The sequence below is a fragment of the Ornithorhynchus anatinus genome, chromosome 18 (assembly GCF_004115215.2).
Source record: "Ornithorhynchus anatinus isolate Pmale09 chromosome 18, mOrnAna1.pri.v4, whole genome shotgun sequence".
Lineage (NCBI taxonomy): Eukaryota > Metazoa > Chordata > Mammalia > Monotremata > Ornithorhynchidae > Ornithorhynchus > Ornithorhynchus anatinus.
This window is the reverse complement of record NC_041745.1, coordinates 9,080,945-9,098,776: the sequence shown is the minus strand read 5'-3', so window position 1 is coordinate 9,098,776 and position 17,832 is coordinate 9,080,945. Positions and strand designations below refer to the sequence as shown.

Genomic DNA, 17,832 nt, shown 5'->3' with positions numbered 1-17,832 from the left:
CACAGACCTCCACCCCAGTACTCTCAGGCCCAGCTATCAGTCAGGTAGACTCACAGCCCAATTAGAAGGTAGGCTGGAGAATGCAGGCCCAGGGCCGAAAATCCATTATCTACAGCTGTTCCCCAAACATTACAATAATTTCCCATTTGCCAATCCCCTCTCGGTTTGAATGACAAGAAAACCAAGCCCAACTCACCTTTAAGAAACATAACAGTCTGGGGTTTGGCTTTTGTTCTAGGACCTTTGCAGACTTGGCCCGATGTGACTTTAACTATGACTCCCCTTTTACCGCTAGAAAACATAGAAGTATTGCTTTCCCTCCATCTCTGTTCTTGGAATATTAAATAGGATTAGGAAATATCTGTAAAGCCCTTGTGAAGATACAACTGATTCCACATGAATAAATAACTAGTCTGCAAGAAGTATGGGAAAACCTAAACTTCCAGGATGCTTGGTGGATAAAAGTTCCCTCTCCTCTGGTTATTCTTCAGAGCAGAAGTGTTTAGTTACTCAAATAAGGATTTTGGAAAAGAACTGGAGTAGGAACAAAAAAGGAATAACAACTGGTCCCGGCTGGGACAAAACACATGTACTTGAGGGCCAAGTAACCGGCTAATAGTCGAGGATAAAGGGGAGGGGAGAGAAATGGTATGTGATGAGTACCCACAAGGTGCAATGCACTGTACTAAGCATCTGGGAGAGAATATCAGAAAGAGGAGCACATTGCCCAGGGAAGATAGCATACAAATAGTTGCAAATAATCAAGCAGATTAAAAAATTACACTTTTCCTCAGCCTCTAGTCAAGCTTTCAATTTTTTAAAGAAAATTATATGAAGGAACCAAGTGTTTACAAAACAAAACTTTCATGAGAATTTGGGGGGCTGATGGGAGTGTGTATGTTGCTTTAATTGTTGTATCTGGAAATTGAGGGCAATGTTCTTTCTCTAGGAAGTTACGAGGTTCCGCTAAAGTAAATTGTAGCCCTCTCCCAAGTCATACAGTGGTGGAAACATAACCATTCTCCATTACAGAGGAATGAATGTGTGTTAGTTATATTGTACTCTCCAAAGTGCTTAGTTCAGTGCTTTGCATACACTCAGTGCTCAATAAATATGATTGAATGAATGAATAAAAGGGCAGAGGAGACTTCCTGTGTCTTGGTTCTGTCTCCTAGCATTTTGTGGTCTGGTGGATAGTGCTCTCCCATGGATGACGAACAGGCTTGATGCTCAAGCACCAAGTTGTCTCAAAGGTTGGTGCTCTATTAGTGGAAACTGTTAACTGGCTTTAATTGCAAGACCATCCTAAACAAGCCAACGAAATGTGTCTGAGAATGAGACAGGAAGTTCATTTTTCATTCAATCGTGAGCAAGGCCTGGGAGTCAGAGGACCTACACTACAGGCATTTATTAAGGGTTAATTTTATTTACGCTTTTCTATCCAAGACTGATTCAGCCATCCACTCTAGCTGAATTTTCACTCTCCTCTGTTCTAAAACCACTCACCTGGTTTGCATTTCAATGTCAAAAGCATACACAGCTCACTACAGAGAGGCAAAACTTCAAGGGGATCAGCTCTTCAAATCCTGAAGGCTCTTCTTTTTGACTAAGAACTAAAGTCTTGACAAAGAAACATAAAAGAAAGTCGGAAGCATAAAAGATGTGTGTTGGCAAGAATGTACAAGATATTTTACATTAACATAGTTTAGCAGTGGATTGGGATGGTACCAGGAACTACCGAGAGTCAACAGTAGTTTTAACCATCACTATGAATCAGTCTCCTACCAAGGAGAGCTAACAAATATTCATCCAAGGGAACTCAGTTTAATCAACAGGGTCACGGTAAGACTTAATCTTGGCCACTCCACACAATTTTGGGTTCTAATCCCGGCTCCTCCATTTGTCTGCTGATTCCTCACATCCTGTAATTCCTCTGTGCATTTTAGCTAAAATCCATGCCAAAAGCACGCTTTGGCAGAACTAGTGAAGCAGCGTGGCCTAGTGGAAAGAGCCCGGGCCTGGGAGTCAGGACCTAGCTTCTAATCCCGGCTCCGCCACTCATCTGCTGTGTGAACTTGGGCAAGTCACTTCAATTCTCTGTGCCTCAGTTCCCTCATCTGAAAAATAGGGATTCAATACCCATTCTCCCTCCTACTTAGACTGTGAGCCCCATGTGGGACCTGATTATCTTGTATTTACCCTACCTGCTTGACCCACAGTAAGCCCATAACAAATACCACATATATTAACCCGTTGAATATGGAAAACACTGAAGACGGCTTTGCCATGGTGGCTCTTTGTGTAAATATACACACTCCAGGTTGTACATTAAGAAAAAAAGAATAAAGCACAGAACACTGAAAAGCATGAACAACCTTAGCATTAATACTGAATGGCGACAGGAGACAGCTGGGGTTTTCTTTTTGCCTTTAATAACTCTAATAATAATTTCTGAATTCTTTTCCACAAAAGGGCATTAGAGTTCTATAGTTTATTGCAGCCAGATTTCATAACGATATGTCAGCCCTGATGTTAGAAATATAAATACATATCATTTCATTATTGGCACTATTTACTAGAGCACAAATGGAGAATATCTTTAACTTAAAGAAAAGGAAGCATTTAATTAGAAAAAAGAACAGAAACAGATTTTTCTCTTTGCGAGACAGATACGTTTCTATATTCAATAGTTACATTAAAAATGCTAATTTCTGATCAAGCCTGAAATAAAAAAAAAACTCGTGACGGTTAGCCAGGTTTTGTCCAGAAACGCTATACATACTGCACAGTTTATTTTTTCAGCAAACCCTAGTTTTGCCAAGCTTCGGAAGGCAAACGTCTAAAGTGTAAAATTTCAATGCTGACCAGCCAGTCATCCTCCTTTCTTGGAAAATCTTGTGACCTACACCACATCTGGAGGGGGTGCACTGCCACCACTTTTCTTCTTTGTGGTTGAATCCACCAGGACCAGAACGTTCACATTCTTTAAGATGCCAGGCCTAGCAAAAAGCCTCCCACAAATCCGCTGGACACCACGATGTTCTGTTTGATAAACTCTGTTGACTGAAGTAGAAAACAATTTTCAATAAAGCTGCACCTGCTATTAAATGTAACCAAAGGAGTCCCCAACTTGTTTTTCAGTTCATTATATCATTAATGAGGAGAGGTGATCTGCAGATCTTTGGAGAGCTCACAAGTCACATTTCAGAAAACATTTGAGCGCTAAATGCATTTTCAAAATGCTCCTGACAAAGCACTATCCCTTGACCAAACACCTGTTAAAAAGTGGCGAAAAGCAAAACCTTTATACAAAGTCTCACCTTCGCCACCTGCTTTTTTCAATATCTCCACTTTACTGGGAGAGTACAAAAATACGTGATCCGAAGGAAGAAGGCAGGCAAACCTGTCCAGTCAGAGAAGAACAGAACTCGAATGTCTTGAGTTTGGCATGGTTGCCTTGCAGCTATTTTGATTTTGAAACTGCAAGTCTGACATTACTCCTCCATAAAGAATGATGCTGAATCTCTAAGACTTTACTCCAAATTTCTCTCTGGGTTCTAGGCAACCTAACCACCACAATAATTTCTGAGGAGAGGAGGAGGAGGCAAGAACAAACATACGAATTGTTAATTTTAATTTAGAAAATAAAAAAACAGGAATTTAGTTTACCTCTTCAATGATGGTATTGATTTCAGGTACTGCCTTATTAGCTCGCTTTTTAATCTGTCGTTTTGCTTTATTTACATCTTTTTCAACTCTCTTCCAATCCACCTGCACATAGCCACTGTGACTAGCAATCTGGGAAAATATTAAAAAAACCAAAAAAGGAACATTCAAATCGGTGCTATTCTTCCATGCTCTTAGTACAGCACTCTGCACAGAGTAAGCACTCAACTAATACTATTGATTTGACTGGCTCATGGTAGGAGTTTGGGGGATTTTAGATCTCCATGCTTACTGCTACCAGGGAGTGGGAACAAACTGTTCATATTAAGTCTTAGGGAAAGTGGGCAGTCACTAACTGCAAAAGGACAGTTCGTTTTGGCCTCTCTTGGGGGCCTGTTGCTTTAAAGTCACCGTACTGCGATCTCGTCTATCTCTCCACCGACCTCTCACCCACCTCCTGCCTCCGGCCTGGATCACCCTCCCCGCGCATATCTGACAATTATTCTCCCCACTTTCAAAGCCTTATTGAAGGCTCATCTCCAAGAGGTATTCCCTAAGCCCTCATTCCCTCTTCTCCAACCCCTCTCTGCATCGTCCTCGCCCTTGGATTTCGTTCCTTTATTTAGCCCCAACAGCACTTATGTACATACCCATAATTTATTTATTTATATTAACGTCTGCCTTTCCCTCTAAGCTGTAAACTCGCTGTGGGCAGGGATTGTGTTTACCAACTCTGTTCCACTGTACTCTCCCAAGTGTTTAGTACGGTGTTCTGCACCAAGTAAGTGCTCAATAAATACGATTAAGTCGAAGGGGCTGCTAGCCTGGCTTGCATTAACAACAGACGGGGTTGCTCGGCTGGGCACAGGTTGCTCTGAAGGGAGCGGGAGCAGGTTAAGATCGGCGGGGTCAGTCCACCGTGGCCCCCCTGAGGTGTGTGAGCTGGGCTGCCAGATGTACTCATCCCAGGTCTCTGCCAAGCCCAGACGGTTTCCAGTCAGGGCTGAAAGGCCCACACTGGTGGCTGTCTGCCTTCGATCAATCCCTGGTATTTATTGAGCACTTACTGTGTGCAGAGCACTGACTAAGAGCTTGAGAGAGGCCAATCTTACAGAGTTGGTAGACTCATACCCTGCCCACAAGAAGTTTACAGTCTAAAGGGTAGGCTTATCATGGAAAGGAGCATGCCTGGAGGTCATGGGTTCTAATCCCAGCTCCGCCACTTGTCTGCTGTGTGACCTCGGGCAAGTCACTTCATCTCTCTGGGCCTCAGCTACCTCGTCTGTAAAAACGGGGATTGAGACGGGGAGCCCCATGATGGGCAGGGACTGTGTCCAACCTGATAAACTTGTACGCTTAGGTACAGTGTGCCTAGCATACAGTGAGCAGTTAACAAATAACATAAATGCTTCCCCCTCTGGCTGGGGCTGGATTCTAGGAGCAGAAGCTCAGGCGGAGCCCAGAGCAACCAAGCTGGGGGTTAGAGCCAGTAGCCCACTGAGAGTGCCCAGGGTCGAGGGGTTGGGTCCCGGAGAAAGGCAAAATCGAGCAAAATTCCAGATAAAAACTTGATCCTCAAGGTTTTTGTTAGAAGGAGGCTAGTTTGGAAGTTAGTCCCGGGAAAATTTTCACACTCATTCTCACTGAACGAGTCAGCTTTTGGAGGGGTTTGGATCAGGGAGTGGAGTCTGCTCTTTGCTCTTGAATGCAACACTTTACCTTCATAAGGAGTGCAAAAGTGGTGTTCGGCAGGTTTTTCCTTCTCAAAGTCCTTTAAACACAATTGTCAGTAGATGGCTATTTGCCCAGAAGAAAAGCATTTTAATGACATGTCAATTGGGGAATTAAACCACTGATGAATTTGCCTATACTAGACCACTGTACAAAAATACGTATAGGATTACTGCAGATCTGCAAATCATGAAATGAAAATATTAAAGGATTAGGCTAGAAGTAAATTATCCAATCAAATCCGCTATAATGATCCTCTTTAAAACCACATGCTTAATGAAAACCATTTACTGTCTGTGTGTGTGTGTGTATTGTGGGGGGCGGAGGTGGGTTGGGGGTTGTGAATCCATAAAATATGGATTCAACATGTTGTTTAAAATAACAAAAATGGGGAATCACTGATTTAAGGGCAATTATCAATGCAGATCAATGTTAGAGGCTCCAGTCTGGACGATGAATGAGCTGAGGCCCTGTCAGTGAACACACCCAAACCGGGTACAGTCCACAGTTTGTTCCTCCACAATTCCTCTCTCCCACCCTCCTTGTTTCTCCCTGTCCTGGTCATTCCATTGCTGATTCCCTGCCACGTGACTTCCCTAACATCTTCCTCGGGCCCACCTATCCTTTTAGCACCAACAGCCCTGGTGCAAACAAACTACTCCCAATCTGATGCCAACTTTCACAGCTGGTCTATGTGGTGACAATAAACACTGCTTTGAATGTCTGATTTTCAGGGATATTTTTTAAAAAACAAAAACAGAACGACCTAAACCTAATTTAACTCATCAGTGTAGCCTAAGTACAGAGCCTGATCTTAAATTTAAAAAAATGCATAGGATCATTACTAGAACAAGACGTTCATGACAACGCTGTCTGTGCATTCCTCATTTGATAAAGACTACTGATAAATATTTAAGGCTTTTCCGGGAAAAAGCCCAATGCCTAAATTGTTCTTGAAAAAGCAATGCCCTTGAATAAAGTGAGCCTACTGGATCGTAACGGTGGGCCTAAAAAAAATTAGGCAGCGGGCTAAAAGGAAACAAAGACACTCTACTTCCCCTCTACTCCCTTCCAATTGGGTATGAGGGAGAATCTGAGTTTGGAAGGGAAAATTGGGAAGGAGGATGCTACGGGCAGAGGATGCCTGGGTTTTCTTGGCTTCCTAAAGTTGGGAGGAGGAAATGGGAGTGAAGACGGCTGGACAGGGCAACTGTGGTCTGCCCCTGTGGGCAGGGAATGTGTCTGCTAACCTGTTGTAGTGTCCTCTCCCAAGCGCTTAGTAGTGCTCCGCCCCCAGGAAGCGCTCAATAAATACGACTGATCGATTGACTGCGGGAAATGGAGCTAATACAGTCTTTACAGGCTAACGGGATTTTTTTTTTTTAGAGGTTTCATGATTTTTGAAAACTATCTGCCTAGCTGACAAATCAGGGCCTATTTCTTCATTCTTCCAGACATCGTACAATGCTTCTGTCTAGGATCCTAAAAACCCGATGGTGGCTGCACACGTTTCCTGTAACATTAATGGGTTCTTCTTCAATTTACCAATCAAGCAATGGAATTTACTGAGTGCATCCTGAATGCAAAACTCAGTACTAATGGCTTGGGATGGTACAGAGAAGCAGTGTGGCTCGGTGGAAAGAGCACGGGTTTGGAGTCAGAGGTCATGGGTTCGAATCCCGGCTCTGCCACTTGTCAGCTGTGTGACTGTGCGCAAGTCACGTTAACTTCTCTGTGCCTCAGTTACCTCATCTGTAAAATGGGGATTAAGACTGTGAGCCCCATGTGGGACAACCTGATTCCCCTGTGTCTACCCCAGCGCTTAGAACAGTGCTCTGCACATAGTAAGCACTTAACAAATACTAACATTATTATTATTACACTAAAATAGAGTTGGTCGGTCAGTCATGGGTTCTAATCCCGGCTCCGCCGCTTGTCTGCGGTGTGACCTTGGGCAAGACACTTCACTTCTCTCTGCCTCAGTTACCTCATCTGCAAAACAGGGATTGAGACTGGGAGCCCCACATGGGACAGGGACTATGTTCAACCCAATTTGCTTCTATCCCCCTCAGTGCTTAGTACACTGCCTGGCACCTAGTGAGTGTTTAACAAATACCACAATTATTTATTTACTGTATGCAGAGCACTGTACTAAGCGCTTGGGAGAGTACAGTATAACAATAAACAGACACAATCTCCTGCCCACAATGAGATTTCAGTCTAATGGTAGACATGATCCCTAACCACAGGGAGCTGACAATTTAGTGGGAGTTTACAAAGATACTGATAAAGTTGTAAGTTAGCTGAAGCAAAATTAACTTTTACACTACTGAAGAATGAGAGGGCAAAAAAAAGTGGTTATCTAACACTTTCTATGTGCCCCTTTGGAATATTTACAAAAGGAATACTTTCCAAAATCTGGTGAATAAATTCCAATGATGGATAATGGGATATTGAAATGTTTCCCTAACCAAAGTTGGCAATGAAAGGGAAAATGTATAGTTCAAAATGTGTTTGCAAAATCACACTTTGAAAAATGTATTCAACCCAATCCTCTAAAGCAGCTCCAAGGACAAAGGCTGCTAATGCATCTCATCCCACGCGGATACTGAAGTTGGGTTTTTTGTTGTAGCAATCAATCGATCGTAATGATTGAGCACTTACAGTGTGCAGATCACTGTACTAAGTGCTTGGGAGAGTACAACAGAACAGAGTTTATAGACACGATCCCTGCCCACAACGAGTTTACAATCTAGAAGGGGAGACAGACGCTAACATAAATAAATAAATTATGGATGTGAACATAAGTACAGACCAGGAGGGTCCATCTTTGGGATGCTTCCAAGCTCTCATTCCCAGCCACTTCCACTTTTTAGCTTAGCTACTGCTCCTCGGGGATTTAATTTTTTTTTTTTTTAATAACAGTCTGAGAAGGATACCTTGAGGGTGCAGAAATCTCTTGAGAATTACTTGTTAAGCAAAGGTGAACAAGACTCATTTTCAAATCTGTCATTCGATGACTACACGAAAGAGTGAGGTTTCTCATTCTCAGTACTTTATGATAACCTTCCCTCTGACCTCAATAATGGTGGTGCTACAAGATACATACCTGAAGTAGAAGAAAACCACCACCCACTGCAGTGGCTGCAAGTTTCCCCACTTTCTGAAACAAAAATCCAGCACACCTTGAATGGGAAAAAAACACATAGGGAAGCCAATTAATGTTTGTCCCTCTTCATAAAACATTCCGGCAGATTTTAAAGTCAATCCTGGCAATAAGCCCCAAATAATAACTCTGTAATTTCAGGTTCGTTGTGGACCGTCGCTGTTTTTGAGAAGACACTGCCACACTGAAGAAACCAACAAAAAAGATCTCTTCAGTTCTCTTCTTGAACATATTTCTCGTGTCCTTCCTAATCAATTTTTTCTTGGGTTGGACATACTGTGTGATTTGCATGACTTCTAATGAAATAAAAAAAGGTTTATATACACCTAACTGCGCCCATTGCCAGGCATGTAGTTCAGTTAGTTGTTATTTACTAAGTACTCACTATTGGATGCAGTATGACCTAGTGGACAGAGCACGGGCCCAGGAGTCAGAGGACCTGGGTTCTAATCCCAGCTCTGCCACACACCTGGTGTGTGACCTTGAGCAAGTCACTTCTCTGTGCTTCAGTGATCTCATCTGTAAAATGGATGTTAAGACCGTGAGCCCTCTGTAGGACAAGAATTGTGTCCAATTTGATTATTTTTTATCTACCCTAGCATTTAGAACAGTGGTTGGCACATAGTAAGCACTTAAATACTATTTAAAAAAAAAAAAGCCAAGCACATTGCTACACCCTGGAGTAGCTACGAGACATTCAGATCAGACACAATCCCTTTCAATGTGGGGCTCATAATCTAGAGATATGGAGAACAGTAATAAATTGCCATTTTATAGATGTGTGAACTGAGGCACAGAGAGGTGAAATGATTTGTCCAAGATCACTCGGCCAGCCAGTGGAAGGATCTGATTTCCTGATTCCCAGAGCTGTGTCCTTTCCACTGGACTGCACTGCTGTTATTTTATGGAGTGTTGTTGCCCTAAATGCAAACTATAAAAATGTGTTTAGATCCAAAAAAAAAAAAAAAAGACTTCTTCAGGGGGTGCTCTGCTGTTTCAAATTGGGTGCAAATGCACTTTCTAAGGGAGTTTCCACACATTTTCAGTGACTTTCACACATTATAAGTAAATTCTGATAATATGTGAACTCAACTTAGTGTCAAAGAGATGTGGTTTCACACAAGCAGTCCTCCTTGACTTGCTTTTCAGAAGCCTTCTACATTTTCTAAATTAAATAAAGGGTCAATCTTGTTTAAAAAGTAGCTTGGATTCTTAAATATAGACTTCCTTCCCTCCTTTATTCTGCTAATCTTTATACTCAGGAAAAATTATAAATTTAGATTCAACGTAGCTCATGAAGTCTTAAGGCCTGAATTGGCAACTGATTAAATAAGAGCTTCATACCTAATCTTCTTAAATATGCTTCCCTACACTAAGACTATAATTACATGCAGTAGGTGTGCAATTTGAAAATTCTTTGAAAAACAAAGTTTCTATATTTGTTCTTCAAAGCCCTCGTACAGTATAATAGGGGGCCTTCCTAGAAATGGGTCCTTTTCAACAACAGGCAAGTGCTGAGTACGTTTACGATGCTTTTCAGTTGATCAATGGTATTTATTGAGTGTTTACTCTATGCAGAGCACTGTACTGAGCATTTGGGAGAAAACACTATAACCCAGTTGGTAGATATGTTCTCTGCCCACAGGGAGTTTACTGGGTTTTGGTTTTTTTTTAAAAGATGGTATTTGCTAAGGGGGTATTATGTGCCCAGCACTCTACTAAGCAGTGGGGTAGATACAAGCTAATTAGGTTGGACACAGTCCCTGTCCAATGTGGAGCTCAGTCTTAACCCCCTCGAGGCGCTCAGAAATGAAGTGACTTGCCCAAAGTCATACAGAGACAAGTGTTGGATCCTGGATTAGAGCCCAAGTCCCTCTGACTCCCAAACCCGTGCTCTCTCCACTAGGCCACACTGCTTCTATTCGTTCCAAGAAGGCTGACATCGGACGATGTCGGATCGGCTAAAAGCTGGCTCTAGAGGGTCACAGGTTTACTGCGTTTACTTTCATAGTGTTCCATCCCAATTTCTAAGGAGGAAATGGAAGTTTATTCTTTGTAGCACCCCGCAAAAGCAGAGGGGAAGGAGGAGTAGAAAGTGGGGGGAGCTTAGACATACAGCCGGTAAGCTCAATTGGCAGGGAACATGTCTACGCCCTCTGCTACAGTGTACTCTCTCTTGAGCGCTGAGTACAGTGCTCTGCATACGTTAGGCACTCAATAAGTAACGATTGATTGACTGCCCTGGCCCACAGTGGAAGAAGTAGACAGGACAGGACAGGGACAACACACCAAATACCTATTGCATGGAGCACTTGAGGGTCTAAAAGAGGTTAAAAAAAAGCAGTTTCCAGTGCCCTCTTACCTTCCTCTGTCCCCTCTCCTCCTTTCTTTTTTTCTCCTCTTTTTTCTACTGTACCTTTTATTTCCAGACTCAATTAATTCCCCACAGAGTTGCCCTCCCGTTTTGGTGTTCAATCATTCAGTTCTATTTATTGAGCACTTACTGTGTGCACAGCGCTGTATTAAGTGCTTGGAAAAGTTCAACACAGCAATACACACTGACATTCCCTGCCCACAACGAACTCATAGTCTCACAGAGATGACACAAAAAGTGGAGCAGTTATATGAATTAACACAATATTTCTACACGTGTACGTAGACTGCGCAGCCTACTCGAGGAAGCTTCAGGTTTCACATATTAATGCAGCTAGCCCTAATACTATCCTTTACTGATTTTTCTTTCCTACTTCTTATGCACCATTGTTCACGCAGATCCTTTACAGCAAAAAGGCATGAGACGGGGCACACGGAACCAAGGAAGAGTGAAAGGGAATGATGAGGGTTGTCGGAAACCTTGGCTTGGCCACCAATGACTTTTCGGGTCCGACCTTGAATACGCTGCTCTAACGATCAATCAATCCATCCTGTTTTTTGAGGGCTTACTGGGCGCAAACTAAATAACTAAGCGCTTGGAAAAGTACAATATAACCTAGTTGGTAGACGTTCCCTGCCCATGGCGAGCTTGCGGTGTAGAAGGGGAGTCAGATATTAATATAAATTATGGTTATGCACTTGATCAATCAGTGGTCTTTACTGAGCACTTAGTTCAGTATTCTGCACATAGTAAGCACTCCATAAATACGACTGATTGGTTGCTATGGCAGAGCACTGAACTAAGCGTTTGGGAGAGTGCAATATAACAACAGACATATTCACCACTCACAACGCACTCACGGTCTAGAGGGAAGACAGACACCAGTACAAATAAGTAAATTACATATACAGGTGACCATTCTGCCCTCCAGCAAAGCCCCACTGAATATCTGCTGGCACCGTGTCGTCGGCAGTGATGGCTTTGGATCGAAGACCCACTTGGGCATCTCACGATATGGGGACAGGCTCAACCGGGAATCCAGAAAATAGCCGGCCAATGTGAACAGTGAGGACCACACTGGCTAAGACTGGAAGCTTCTCGTGGGCTGGGGTGTGTGGATCTTGTGCTTCCGTTGTACTTCTCCCGAGCGCTTAAAGCAGTGTGCTGCACTCACCAGTTGCTCAGTAAACCCCACTACTACTATTACCAACCGCCGAGGCAGCAACCCTGTCAGCTGCCCACTCTAGGCCATACGCTCGTTGTGGGCAGGGAATGTGCCTGTTTATTGTCGCATAGTACTCTCCCAAGCGCTTAGTATAGTGCTCTGCACACAGTAAGCGCTCATAAATATGACAATGAATACAGTGCTACGGCACAGCATCAGTCTCTGCTGGAGTCACTGTCCGCTAGGAGATTTTGTAGGGAATATTCTTGCCTGCCCTTGGCAATGGGCTGCACCTTTACCCACCCATCCGCTCGTTGCAAGTCCTGCTCTAAAGGGAACGTGAGCAACCGAGGACAGGGGAGTATACGTCCTGGAGACTTCAAACCCAGGGACCCATCGCTCTGGAACTCAAGATGCCCCCGTAGGTCACATTTATTCACATTCATTATTTTCATATACATACAGTCATGTTCTCTTGCCTAATTTTTGTTTATCTGCCTCACTCTGACGTAAATGGTGGGCCTTGCCTTCTGCTTCTGAAAATCTCCTATGTATCCAGAGTGCTGTTTTAATAATAATAATAATAATGGTATTTATTTGTATTTGTTAAGTGCTTACTATGTGCCATGCACTGTACTAAGAGCTGGGGTAGATATAAGGTAATCAGGTTGTCCCACGTGAGGCTCACAGTCTTAATCCCCATTTTACAGATGAGGTAACTGAGGCACAGAGAACTAAGTGGCTCACCCAAGGTCACACCGCAGTGAAGTGGTGGAGCCGGGATTAGATCCCAAATCCTCTGGCTCCCAAGCCCGGGCTCCTTCCACTAAGCCATGCTGCTTTTGCAATGCAACTAATGATACCGTCACGCCTCTTAATCAAAAATCTAACAACTGCTGTTCGGGACCTCAGAGGACACATGACCCGTGAAGGTCCTCTTCCTTCTTTCCTAGGTGCCCTCATCTCCCTGCGATCCTTTGATTTTGGGGGGTCGGAAATCCCCTCCAATCAGCCAGTTGGAGGGATCAAGTTCCAGTTGCTTCCCCTCCTTCCATTCTAATGGACGTTTGGAAGGATTTGTGTAGTTGCCCTCTTTTAGCTTTAAAAATTACCTTTATGCTCATTACAGTATGTTGTCATTTGGACCAGATCGCTGGAACCATGACATTTTCTAAATCTGCCACGATCAATTTGACAGGGCCTATGAATTCAGCAGCTCTAAGTTCTCAATGTAACCTGTTTTCATCACATTGAAATTTCACCTCAAATAGTAATGAAATGATCAACTACTATTATTCTTCATTTGAAAATTAATTTCAGACTGTGGCGGATCAAAGAACTTCACAGGTGGCTACACCTGAAACAAAGGAGCGGTATGTCCTGGGAGCCGACACGGACTTGGGTTCTGTTCCTGGCTCCACCTCTTGCCCGCTGTGTGACAAATGGCTTAACTTCTCTGTGCCTCAGTTTCCTCATCTATAATATATCTGTTCTCCCTCCTACCTAGTCTGTGAAGCTATTGGGGTCAGGGACTGTTCCTGACCTGATTATCTTGTATCATCTACCCTAGTGTTTAGTACAGCGCTTGGTATATAGTAAGCACTTACATACCACAAGTAATATTACCCTATCCATCTATTTTTCTACTCAACATAGCCCTTTACAAACCTGTAAAAACAGTGTATTGTCCACCCTCGGCCTCTCAGCACTATGTACTTTTCTATAATTTCTTTATTTAATGTGTTTCCCCATCTAGACTGAGAACTCTGTGTGGGCAGGGAACGTGTCTACCTACTATATTGTATTGTACTCTTCCATGCGCTCAGTACAGTGCTCTGCACATAGTAAGCACTCAGTAAAAACTAGTGACTGACAGATTAACACATCTTGAAAGAATAACCAAAAAAGTTATTGTCTCACCAGCCGGTCACTCCACCCATTACAATCTGAGTAGCTACTGAATACTTCTCGACGATAGGTCCAGAGCTTTGACCAAATACACAATTCCACCAGCGATGTCTTCTTGCATACTCTGTTAGGTCCAACACTTCATAGGAGTCATCATCGCTCTCGTGTTCTTCAAAAGAGAAGAGGAAGAAAACACAACCGTTAAGACCAGCCGGAGGTCTAGGACCAAGCTTTACATGTTCTTCCTTAAGTTACAGATGAAACTGAGCTTCCCGAGACTGAGCTTCCCCTTTTCCCTCTGCTCCCCCTCAACCACCCCTCAGCTAAGCCCTCTTTTCCCCCCTTTCCCTCTGCTCCTCCCCTTCTCCCTTCCCCTCAGCACTGTGCTCGTTCGCTCAATTGTATATATTTTCATTACCCTATTTATTTTGTGAATGAGATGTACATCACCTTGATTCTATTTATTGCTATTGTTTTAATGAGATGTTCATCCCTTGATTCTATTTATTACCATTGTTTTTGTCTGTCTCCCCCGATTAGACTGTGAGCCCATCAATGGGCAGGGATGGTCTCTATCTGTTGCCGATTTGTACATTCCAAGAGCTTCGTACAGTGCTCTGCACATAGTAAGCGCTCAATAAATACTAATGAATGAATGAAACGCCATCATAGTAAGGATGGTCCATGGAGGGTAATTCCGTATAGCGCGGAGAAACAAAGGAACTGTTATGAATCATGCTCACAAGGACACAACTATTAAGACCAACCAAAGGTCTAGGACTAAGCTTTCCATGTTGTTGCGCTCATTACAGATGAAACACCATCACAGTAAGGATGCCCCATAGAAGGTAATTCCTTCTAGAGAGAAGAAACAAAGGAACTGTCAAGAATCCTGCCCTTGTGATTGGCTTTAGACAGACGGCACTGAGCACTTTACAGATTATCTCTTGCTCTGACTTTACGGATAAAGATCATCCGGAGGGCTACAGAATTGAAGTTTGGGGGTTGGGATTCGGAGAAGGTCATCTATCCCAGCCCTGGGCTTCAGGTTCCTCCTCCAGTGAAGGAAGGTAAAGAAACCCGTCTGCCAACCTCACGGGTTCCCTGCCTCTGCCCAGGCGGTGGGGCCTAGTTTGGGAAGTTTACAAAGTGGGGAATTTATGGTCCCTGAATCCCCTGTGGGACAGTGACTGGATCTGATTCTCCTGCCTCTATCCCAACTCTTAGTCCAGTGTCTGACCTCCCCAGGAAGCGCTTAACCCATACACACGAGAAGCCGCATGGGTCTCGACTCTGCCACCTGTCCACTGTGCCCCAGAGCAAGTCGCTTCACTTCTCTGGGCCTCAGTTCCCTTATCTGCAAAATGGGGAGGGTGACTGTGGGGTCCCAATGGAACAGGCATTGTATCCAACCCCATTTGCTTGTATCCACCCCAGTGCTTAGTAGAGTGCCTAGTCCACAGTAAGTGCTTAACAAATACCACAATTATTATTATTGTAGTGGATAGAGCACGGGCCTGGTCGTCAGAAGGTCATGGGCTTAAATCCTGACTCCGCCATTTGTCTGTTGTGTGACCTTGGGCAAGTCACTTCACTCAGCGTGGCTCAATGGAAAGAGCACGGGCTTGGAAGTGAGAGGTCATGGGTTCTAATCCTGGCTCCAGCTGTGTGACTTTGAGCAAGTCAATAATAATCATAATAATTATGGCATTTATTAAGCGCTTACTATGTGCAAAGCACTGTTCTAAGTGCTGGGGTTAACAGAAGGCACTCGGGTTGTCCCACGTGGGGCTCAGTTTTAATCCCCATTTTACAGATGATGGAACCGAGGCAAAGAGAAGTGAAGTGACTTGCCCAAAGTCACACAGCTAAGCGGCGGATCTGGGATTGGAACCTGTGACTTCTGACTCCCAAGCCCAAGCTCTTTCCACTAGGCCACGCTGAGCTCTGTGCCTCAGTTCCTTCATCTGTCAAATGGGGATAAAGACTGTGAGCCCCACATGGACAACCTGATCACCTGGTATCTCTCCCCCAGCGCTTAGAACTGTGCTTTGCACGTAGTAAGCGCTTAACAAACACCCTCATTATTATTATTCTCTGTGCCTCCGTTTCCCTCACCTGGAAGATGAGGCCTGAGCCTGAGCCCCACGTGGGGCAGGAAATGGGGCTGCCTGTCCGCTTGCACCCACCCCGGCACCTAGTACAGCGTCTGGCACATGGTGGGCACTTCACCAAAAGCAAAATTACTCATATTAGCACCCTGAGGATGATGAGGATTCTCATCACCTTCGCTGTGCACCCCTTTTCTGGGGGAGGGGGGGAGGAGGACCCCCCCCAAACCTAGCTCATTCAATAGTATTTATTGAGCGCTTATTAGGTGCAGAGCCCTGTACTAAGCGCTTGGAATGGACAATTTGGCAACAGTTGGGGGAGGGATGAGTGGGCAAGGGTCACATCCATTCATTGGTATTTACTGGGCTATTACTTAGAGAAGCAGCGTGGTTCAGTGAAAAGAGCCCGGGCTTGGGAGTCAGAGGTGATGGGTTCGAATCCTGAGTCTGCCCCTTATCAGCTGTGTGACTGTGGACCAGTTACTTCACTGGGCCTCAGTGACCTCATCTGTAAAATGCGGATGAAAACTGTGAGCCTCACGAGGGACAACCTGATGACCCTGGATCTATCCCAGCGCTTAGAACAGTGCCCTGCAGATAGTAAGCGCTTAACCAATACCAACATTATTATTATTAAAATGGGGATGAAGGCTGCGAGCCTCACGTGGGACAACCTGACCCTGGCTCTCCCCCAGCGCTTAGAACAGTGCTCTGCACGTAGTAAGCGCTTAACAAATACCAACATTATGATTATTGTTAAAATGGGGGTGAAGACTGTGAGCCTCAGGGGGGGACAACCTCATGACCTTGGATCCATCCCAGTGCTTAGCACCGTGCTCTGCACCTAGTAAGCGCTTAACAGATACCAACATTATGATTGTCACGGTGTGCAGAGCACGGTGCCCAGCGCTGGGGAGGGGAGAGGCGGGGGCCGGGGCTGGTGGGGGAGGACAAGGGTCGGGCTAGGGGGGCCGGGGGCCCGGCTGCCCGGGGTGGGCTCACCTGCGGGCCGGGCGGTCCTGGCGGCCATGATCGGGGGCGGCCGGTCCCCCAGGCCGCTCTATCCGCCCGCCTCCTCCGCAACTCTATGGCCGCCCCCTCTATCGCCCCCGTCTCGGTGGCCGCGCAGGCGCGGTGGGAGTCATTCCCCCCCTCCTTCGGCCGCCTTCATGGCGGCAGGGAGCGCCTGAGGTCGCGCGCATGCGTGCAGCCCCGCCGCCCGGGGGCTTGTGGGAGTTGTAGTCCTCGCCCGCCCTGCCTCCACCGCCATTTTCCTCCCTCATTCGACTGTTGGGGGGGTCTGGTAAGCGCTTCCTATGTGCAGAGCACTGTTCTAGGCGCTGGGGGTGATCCAGGGTCATCAGCTTGCCCCACGTGAGGCTCACAGTCTTCATCCCCATTTTAATAATAATAATGTTGGTATTTGTTGAGCGCTTAATAAAAATAATGTTGGTATTTGTCAAGCGCTTACTATGTGCAGAGCACTGTTCTAAGCGCTGGGGGAGATCCAGGGTCATCAGCTTGTCCCACGTGGGGCTCAGTCTTCATCCCCATTTTAATAATAATAATGTTGGTATTTGTTGAGCGCTTAATAAAAATAATGTTGGTATTTGTCAAGCGCTTACTATGTGCAGAGCACTGTTCTAAGCGCTGGGGGAGATCCAGAGTCATCAGCTTGTCCCACGTGGGACTCAGTCTTCATCCCCATTTT

General features: G+C 44.9%; 1 protein-coding gene across 1 annotated transcript; it reads right to left on the bottom strand.

The window, feature by feature from the left end:
- Positions 1-2,410: 2,410 nt before the first annotated feature.
- On the bottom strand, positions 2,411-17,229 carry FUNDC1 (FUN14 domain containing 1). The gene is made up of 5 exons (XM_029083125.1): positions 17,124-17,229; positions 14,023-14,179; positions 8,507-8,582; positions 3,670-3,798; positions 2,411-3,063 (listed from the first exon to the last, which is right to left on the bottom strand). The coding sequence occupies exons 1-5, from the start codon at positions 17,149-17,151 to the stop codon at positions 2,986-2,988; spliced, it is 468 nt and encodes a 155-aa protein (XP_028938958.1). The 5' UTR covers positions 17,152-17,229; the 3' UTR covers positions 2,411-2,985.
- Positions 17,230-17,832: the final 603 nt, after the last annotated feature.

Bases quoted from the DNA above. Each gene is read 5' to 3' on its own strand.
- FUNDC1 (XM_029083125.1), bottom strand. From the start codon at position 17,151: ATGGCCGCCAGGACCGCCCGGCCCGCAG. The intron at 14,180-17,123 runs GTGAGCCCACCC...TCTCTTTTGAAG, and splicing joins CAGGACCGCCCGGCCCGCAG to AACACGAGAGCGATGATGAC. The intron at 8,583-14,022 runs GTGAGACAATAA...TTCCCATTCAAG, and splicing joins ATGGGTGGAGTGACCGGCTG to GTGTGCTGGATTTTTGTTTC.